The following is an 8,857-nucleotide window of genomic DNA, read 5'->3' as shown; positions in this document are numbered from 1 at the left end:
AAGACAATCTGTCATCACTTTGACCTGTACTAACCTGTCAGTACAGACAGGTAGTGCAGGTGACACTGATGATAACGATACTTACCTGATCCCATTCCATGCTCCAGTTCTCCTGCTATCTTCTTTGGTATCTTCCATTCCTGGGATGACTTGGAGCATGGACAGAGATTTGTGGTGTCACTGTTTTTGTTTGCTAGCAGCAGGACCCAGCAGAGATGCAGGAGTGGAGACATCACTAAGCTCTGCCCATGCTCCAATTCGGCCCTGGAACAGAAGATACCAAAGAAGATAGAGGGAGAACTGGAGCATGGAACGGTATCAGATAAGTGTCATTGTCATCAGTGTCACCTGCACTACCTTTCTGTATCAACAGTTTAGTTTAGGTGACACTGATGGGGTAGCCCTTGAGGGGTGTATGGTAGTGGTGGTATGGTATAGGTATAGAAGGGGTTAATGTTAACCCTAGAATTTGTGACGCCAGGCTGAGGGCTGGTATGCTGAATCAATGTTCCGGCCTATCGCCGCCCTTCCCAGTAACGATAGGTGCATAAAGTAACTGAAGGTCCACAAAGAGATTGAACTTGAACAACTTTTTACTGAAGTGCTTGCAATATCCACGGCACAGTAACAGTCTCATACAAACAGTCCTTAGGTTGCTTAGTGACTGGCAGTTGTTGCGGACCTTAAGCTAATCATACAGTCTCTGAATTTAGGAAGAGATTTGCAGATCCGTCCGGATTTAGGGGAATTATTAGGTCCGGTGATGCTGCAGAGTGTTTGGGAATTGATACACTCTATAATTAGATTGTTCAGCCGTTGCCGCAAGGCTCAGGCCTAACTCACTGCGATAATTGCTGTGCAGGTCTTGCTCGCTTGCCCAGGAACAAGAGAGAGAAACATGGCAGCTGCTCCCTTATATGGGCAAGGGGTGGGGCGAATCTGATTGGTCCGAACATCTGACATTCACCATTACATGGTGCAATGGGATTGCTTACCTCACAGGGCCTCCAAAGGTCCTTAAGCTTAATACCATAGAGTTCACCTAGTCACATGACCCGCGGGTCCTGCAACGCTATGGAAATTTATTTTTATTTACATATGTTATTCTATTTACATTAACCTTTAAATAACTTAGTGATTTATACACTAGAATAGAGGATTAAATAATTGACAGGGATCCCTATGTCCTAGGGACTCTGGCTATGGGGACCCAAACATACATAGGTACCGTATATGATGCGGTACCGGGACACCACACTGATGACAGATGTCCTTTAAGCAAAAAGAAGGGAAAGTCTGCTCAAAAAAAATGTTTCTCTCCCTTTCTCTTAAACTGCAGGCACATAAGGCTCTTTTCACACTACAAAATTACTCCGTTTTAAAAATCTGTTTGAAATTCCGTCAGAAAAAGTTAAAAAAATGATGTTATATGTCCGATACAAAATATCATTAAAGTCTATGGGATTGTTTTATTATCCGTAAAGATCCATAATAGTCCGTTATGACTAACGGATGTTAGTTTTTTCGGAACATGTAACGGGTCTTGCACTAATTTTTATTCCGTTTCAAGTAACGGATATATTAACGTCCGTCATATATTAACATTGAAGTCTATGGCAAACGGAAGTTAGTAAACTTATCCGTAAATGTCCGTTATGGAAACGGACATTAATTTTACTGAGCATGCTCAGTAAAGCCTTCTGGAGCCTGGTCACATGGTTTTGCTCACGCCCCCTCCCTCTCTCTACTTCCTTGATCCTGCTGGAGGCAGCAGCAGCATCATCAGGATGCATAGAAATCTACGTAATCCTACGTACCCATTCACAATTTGCTCAAATTTTATCACCCCTCACTGAAGGTGAGTACATGTGTGGCTATATTTTTATATATTTTTTTACTTTTTCAGTGTATTTGGGAATATGTGCTTGTAGCTGCCTGCATTTTTGTCTACAGTTTGTATGGGGTAATGAATGTTTGGTAGTGAAGTTTGCATTATCGTTTTGGACCATGTGGTGCCACTCTGCGCCATTTTTCTGTCTGCCATGTGCTTGCATTTTTGCAGGACTTGTGCATTTTTGCATGCAGTTTGTGTGTGGTATTGAATGCTTTGGGTAGGAAAGTTCGCATTATCATTTTGGACCGTGTGGTGCCACTCTGCGCCATTTTTCTGTCCGCCATGTGCTTGCATTTTTGCAGGACATGTGCATTTTTGCATGCAGTTTGTGTGGGGTATTGAATGCTTTGGGTAGGGAAGTTTGCAGTATCATTTTGGACCGTGTGGTGCCACTCTGCGACATTTTTCTGTCCGCCATGGGCTTGCATTTTTGCAGGACGTGCATTTTTGCATGCAGTTTGTGTGTGGTATTGAATGCTTTGGGTAGGGAAGTTTGCAGTATCATTTTGGACCGTGTGGTGCCACTCTGTGCCATTTTTCTGTCAGCCATGGGCTTGCATTTTTGCAGGACGTGCATTTTTGCATGCAGTTTTGATGGGGTATTGAAGTGGGGAAGTTTGCATTATTTTTGACCATGTGGTGCCACTGTGCGAAATTTTTATGTCCGCCATGTGCTTGCATTTTTGCAGGAAATGTGCATTTTTGCATGCAGTTTTGATGGGGGCGTGAATGATGTTGCTAGGGTAGTGTGCAGATTGTTTTTTGACCTTGTGGCGCAACTTTGCCTTTTGTATATATATATATATATATTTTTTTTTTTTTTTTTTTTATTTATTCACCCTTTTTTTTATCTTCCAAAGTGACATTTATTTTCTTTATTTTTTTCTTTATAGAAAAAATGCCAAAGAAATTGTCAAATCGAAACACGTTGAAAAAAAGAAAAAAATTCCTGATGACACCTCCTCAGAAGACGATTCTGAATCTGGTAGCAAGACGTCCTCAAGCTCCAGTGTGAGTATTTTTGTATTTTTCTAAAAATAATATATCAATTTATTTGCATTTTTAATATTTCATTAAACATAATTTTTTTTTTTCTAGCATCATCATATTCCTAAAAAACATAAAACGTCAAGGAGGTCGAGGTCATCTATGAAAAAGGTGATTTTTCACTCTTTTTGACTGTTTTATAATGTTTATCATGGCAAATTCTTTATTTTTTACAGTTTTTCTCTCCCTCACCCCCCCCCCCCCAGAAGCCCAAAGTTCCAAAAATGTCTTCTTTAGACTCAGACTCCACAGAAGAAAATACCTCAAGTGTGAGTATTTTCCCATTGGAGTAATCAGCATAAATTACTTTACTTAAGTAATTTTTTTTCTGGGTTTTACAGCATGAAAAAGTTCCTGCACAGGAGATTTCTGACCAGGAATCCGATGAGAGTGTTCCTCAAGTGTCGGCCCCCCAGGACTCCCAGGATAGGCCTTCCAAAGAGCCCGAACCAGTATATATAGTAACAATTTTTGCATTTTGTTGTACGTCTTTTAAAACATATATTATAATTTTTTTTTTATATAGCGTTCTGCGCCTCAGCTCACGCCCACAAGAGGCAGACCCAGTATTCGTGGCAGAGGACGTGGTAGCGTGAGTATTTTATAAATTGTGATGTCTTGCATAGTCAAATGAATACAGTATAGTTTTTGAAAAACTAATCACATGAATCTTTATATTTTCAGGGTGGCACTCGGCCTGGTCTGGCTGATGAAGGGCAGGGCTGCTCTTTGGGATAAGTACGACCAGAATCACGCCAAGCGTGAGTACTGCCGGGCTCTTTGGATGGAGGTATACACCTGGGAGGACCTGTCCACACATGAGCAATGGATTGGCGGTAAAGATTTTTTAAATTTTTTTCATTATTTGTAGATGTTTTTTATTGTTTTTATTAATAAACATATTTTCTTTCTAGGTGATAGAATAAAAAATCACTGGCACTCCATCAGGGACCCGCACATGAGGGACTTAAGGGAGGAGGAACAAAGGCCCAGTGGAACTGGGGCCTCCCACAAAACACCATATGTCCACCGCCCACTCCTCGGATTCCTGCAAAAATGCCATGAAATGCGGAAGTACGTCATATCTATTTTATTCTCCATTTGTAATTTTAAATATTTTGGGAAAAAAATTATTATGTCTTTCAATCTTTCTCTTTCAGAACACAATCCAGTGTCAACATGGCTCCATTGCCACCACCTGGACCCTCCTCACCCCCCTCCCAACCCCTCCCTGGCCCATCCCCTGACACTGCTGATCAGGGGCAAGACAGCAAGTGATCCTGGACAATCTCATAAAGCTCACAAGGGAGAGCTTAATGAAATTGGATGATAGAGTGGAAGCCTTAAAGGGGTATTCCAAACAAAAACTTTTTTTATACATCAACTGGCTCCGGAAAGTTAAACAGATTTGTAAATAACTTCTATTAAAAAATCTTAATCCTTCCAATAGTTATTAGCTTCTGAAGTTGAGTTGCTGTTTTCTGTCTAACTACTTTCTGATGACTCACGTCCCGGGAGCTGTCCAGCTCCTATGGGGGTATTCTCCCATCATGCAAGGGATATTCTCCCATCATGCACAGCTCCCGTGACGTGACATCATCATTGAGCAGTTAGACAGAAAACTTCAGAAGCTAATAACTATTGGAAGGATTAAGATTTTTTAATAGAAGTAATTTACAAATCTGTTTAACTTTCCGGAGCCAGTTGATATATATAAAAAAAAAGTTTTTGCCTGGAATACCCCTTTAAGGGAGGAGTTTTGCCGGTCACGGCAGGCGGGGGCAGGGCCGTCAACTGGTCCCCCTTCGGACGTTCTACTCCATCTCCAGAGCCTGGCTCCCTTGTTGGAGAAATTGCCCTTTGACAAGCAGTGTCAGTTCCGCAAGGAGTCAACAGACCTTGTGCTTAGACTCTGCTGCCCCACTCCAGACACTCCTGCCCCCCACACAACTCCACCAAACCTAATGATCCCCCCACCTTATCACTCCCTGTATTTACACATGTCCCCTACCCCAAGTTCACCAGGCCGTCACCGTTCACCATCCCGCCAACGTTCACCAGCTCATCACCGTACCACAGCCCATCATCGCTCCCGCCACCGTTACCGCTCCCGCCACCATTACCCAGCCCGTCACCGCTCCCGCCACTGCTCCCCAGCCCACCACCGCTCCCGCTCCAGCCACCGTTCCCCTTCCCACCACTACAGGTCCCACACTCTGCCCCACTCCCTGAGAACTCCACAGCATTTGGGCCTTACATCCAAACCCTCCAATAGCATGGTCCAAATGCTGTCTGAGGGAGAACCCTCTTTTTCAACCCCGTCCTTCACACCTCTTCCCAATTTTCCTCTGCCACCCAATATTCCCACCCCTGTCACTCCTTTTCAACAATATTCCTTTACCCATCAGCATTCCTATTCCCTGGAAACGCCCAGAGTCTACCCACAAGGTAGAGTTGACTCCTTGCAGCCCCCAGAGGACCCCAGTTACCAAGACCCTTCCCAAGTCCCTCCCCAGCCCTCTTTCACAGACCTACGATGACCTGTGACCTACCTGCTTATGGCAAGGCTGTGGGGAGATTGTTTTGGCACTAAAGCCATGTTAAAAAAACACACAAAAATTTTTATATAGTTAAATAATAATTTATTTAAAAAAATTAAAAAACATAATAAAAGTATTTTTCTTTTAAAAAGATTAATTGACTTTGTCTATTTTTTACACAAATCAAGGTTTTGCTTTCACGATATTAAAGGTCTTTTACCAGCCAGTGTTTCATTCACAATGTTGTGGTAGAAGGTACAACTCTACTATCTTGAAATCAAAATGGGGATAAGCACAATCCTAGCATGATGTTGGAGGGTGTACATTCTATGCCCCAGTGTAGACGTGACACTGGGCCATAGAATATACACCCTCCAACATCATGCAATCAATGTGTACAAACACAACATGATATAAGCACATTGCTAGAATGATGTTGGAGGGTGTACATTCTATGCCTCAGTGTAGACGTGACACTGGGCCGTAGAATGTACACCCTCCAACATCATGCAATCAATGTGTACAAACACAACATGATATAAGCACATTGCTAGCATGATGTTGGAGGGTGTACATTCTATGCCCCAGTGTAGACGTGACACTGGGCCATAGATTGTACACCCTCCAACATCATGCAATCAATGTGTACAAACACAACATGACATAAGCACATTGCTAGCATGATGTTGGAGGGTGTACATTCTATGCCCCAGTGTAGACGTGACACTGGGCCGTAGAATGTACACCCTCCAACATCATGCAAGCAATCAAACATACAATGATATATACATAGCAAGATCTTTATTGCCCCAAAAAATAAAGAATTCCAACAAAGTTCACAACATACGATCCTGCCAAGACACCATGCCAGCTTCTGTCAGGAAATACTGTGAAAAATCTTCTCTGAGACACATGATGGCCTGGGTAGCTCTTCTGGATGTCTGCTGTAGTCCAGGCAGAGCTGATTCAACTTCTTCTGGATCACTGGGGGAAGGCTCCTTGGTTAGGATGAAGTTGTGTAGAACAACAGCTGCCTTAACAACCTGATCTACCACGTCTGGGTGCAATTGGATTGGCCGTGTGAATATCCGCCATTTGCCAACAAAAATTCCAAAGGCACACTCCACATAGCATCTTGCATGTGACAGTCTGTAATTGAAGATCCGCTTGCGTTGGTCTAGTCCTCGGCTGGAGTAGGGCTTCAGCAAGTTGCCACACATCTGGAAAGCCTCATCACCAATAAAAACAAAAGGCATTGGCGGTCCATCGGTCCCAGGAAAGGCCCTTGGTTCAGGAAGTCCCATCTCACCAGAGTAGATCCTCCTCCCCATGACAGAGTTCTTGAACACACGCGAGTCATTGTTTCTTCCATATGACCCAATGTCCACTGCGATTAATCTGTACTGCGCATCCGCAAAGGCAATAAGTATAGTGGAGTAGAACTTCTTGTAGTTGAAGTACTCGGACCCTGGGTGCGCTGGCTTCTGGATCCTGATATACTTCCCATCGATTGCACCTACACAGTTTGGAAACTGTGTTACTTCGTGGAACTTCTCTGCAATTTGAAGCCAAAGTTCTGGAGAAGGTTGTGGGAGAAATTCTTCTAGAAGGCAATCCCACAGGGCATCGCAGGTGGTCCGGACAATCCCAGAAATGGTGGAAATTCCCTGGCAAAACTGGAAGTGGAGCGACGAAAAACTCTCACCAGATGCCAGGAACCTTAAACAATATAATACAAAGGGGGTTTAGTATTTTGTAGAACACAATGAATGAAAAAAAAAAAAAAAAAAAAAATAACATACTTGAGGGTTACGATTAGGCGTTCCTCTGGGGAGATGCTCCTTCTCAGGTGGGTGTCTTGCCGACGTATCCCTTCATTGATGTGTGCTAGAAGGTCATGGAATGTTGATACAGACATCCGTACGTGGCTTGCAAACTTGTCGGAGTGCTGCCACAGCTCCACATACAAAGTGCTGTGAACCCTGTGGGTCATCCGTGCCGCAGTGATGGGATGGATCCAATATCTTCGACGGCGTTGGCGGCGTCTTTCAGCATCTCTTATACTTCTTCTCATTGATTGGGAACGCCACAGCAGAACAGCGTAACTGTAGGAAAGGTAGGTGGGAAACATGTTGAAATTAAAATATGGTCTAGTCTGTACTCACCTCAGTGCTGAAATTCAGACTGCTAGAAGATCATTGAAGCACCCTTTTTATACCCTACACTTTGAATAGGAGGTGGAGCTTCTATTGTGTCAAGGTGTGAACAGGTAGGAGAGTTCAAGAAAGGGTGAAAGGTTTTTACTAACGGACGTTAGAAAGGAATGCTCTAACGGATGTTTATGGATATTTACGGATAAACATTACAATAACAGAAGGATGGGAAAATATTTATCCGTATGTATCCGTTATTTAATCCGTTCATAAACGTCCGTAAATAGGTTGAAAAATAGTAGCAACGGATATTTAAAAACGGAAAATCAATCAATAGTGTGAATATGGAGCTTAAATTCAGGAATGAAACAGGAAGTGATGTGCTCAACAGGAAGGAGCTTTGTATGCATTTGTGTATTTATTCGGCATAATATACTTGTCTTGAGCAGACCTTGAGAAAGGCTAGACAGCCGAAACGCGTTTGTCCATGTTTTTAACATGATTTGCTACCCTGATGTTTTTAAAGAAGATAAAATAAAAGCTTGTGTTTTATATCTACTGATGTGTCTGGAAGTGCTGAGGGATCTTCACTCCAAGTGTGTTACTCCTTTCTAGATTTCCTTTAAAGGAGTACTCCGGTGCACAATTTTTTCATTTTATCCCGTCCGGGCTGCAAAATAAAAGAAAACACACTTTATCTTACCTGCCAACGAGCCCCCGGATCTCCGGTACAGGTGTTTGGTCCCCGGGCTGTATTCTTCTTACTTCCTGTTAGCCTGGCACGTCACATGGAGCTTCAGCCTATCACTGGCCGCAGCGATGTCCTGCCTCAGCCGGTGATAGGTTGAAGCTCCGTGTGACGTGTCGGGCTAACCGGAAGTAAGTAGAATACAGCCCGGGGACAGAACACCTGTACCGGAGTGTACTGGAGCTCCGGGGGCTCGTTGGCAGGTAAGAGAAAGTGCGTTTTCTTTTATTTTGCAGCCCGGACGGGATAAAAGGAAAAAAGTGTGCGCCGGAGTACTCCTTTAAGGCTGCACATCACTTGTCTGCTGGAGAGGGCATCACTGGCCTTGGTGGCCTTGAGTAAATTTATAGAATTTGTGGAACAGTTCACAGTATTTTCAACATGACAGATTATCCTCTTTTGTGTTCTAGTAGTATTCTTAACATCCTTCCATCAAGTTTTATAAACATCTGAATGACACTGTAACATATATTTT

The 8,857-nt window shown here is 43.1% G+C and overlaps 2 protein-coding genes across 2 annotated transcripts; one reads left to right on the top strand and one right to left on the bottom strand.

Moving 5' to 3' along the window:
• Window positions 1–307: 307 nt before the first annotated feature.
• LOC130274528 (uncharacterized) lies at window positions 308–4,239 on the top strand. Its single transcript, XM_056522965.1, has 7 exons — window positions 308–315; window positions 2,788–2,905; window positions 2,993–3,052; window positions 3,283–3,533; window positions 3,626–3,777; window positions 3,856–4,015; window positions 4,102–4,239. The coding sequence occupies exons 1-7, from the start codon at window positions 308–310 to the stop codon at window positions 4,217–4,219; spliced, it is 867 nt and encodes a 288-aa protein (XP_056378940.1). The 3' UTR covers window positions 4,220–4,239.
• A 2,078-nt stretch (window positions 4,240–6,317) lies between these two features.
• On the bottom strand, window positions 6,318–7,474 carry LOC130274527 (uncharacterized). The gene is made up of 2 exons (XM_056522964.1): window positions 7,284–7,474; window positions 6,318–7,200 (listed from the first exon to the last, which is right to left on the bottom strand). The coding sequence occupies exons 1-2, from the start codon at window positions 7,472–7,474 to the stop codon at window positions 6,318–6,320; spliced, it is 1,074 nt and encodes a 357-aa protein (XP_056378939.1).
• Window positions 7,475–8,857: the final 1,383 nt, after the last annotated feature.

The sequence above is a fragment of the Hyla sarda genome, chromosome 5, assembly GCF_029499605.1.
Source record: "Hyla sarda isolate aHylSar1 chromosome 5, aHylSar1.hap1, whole genome shotgun sequence".
NCBI classification, from domain to species: domain Eukaryota; kingdom Metazoa; phylum Chordata; class Amphibia; order Anura; family Hylidae; genus Hyla; species Hyla sarda.
The sequence above is the reverse complement of the archived record's forward strand: the minus strand, read 5'-3'. Positions and strand labels throughout refer to the sequence as shown.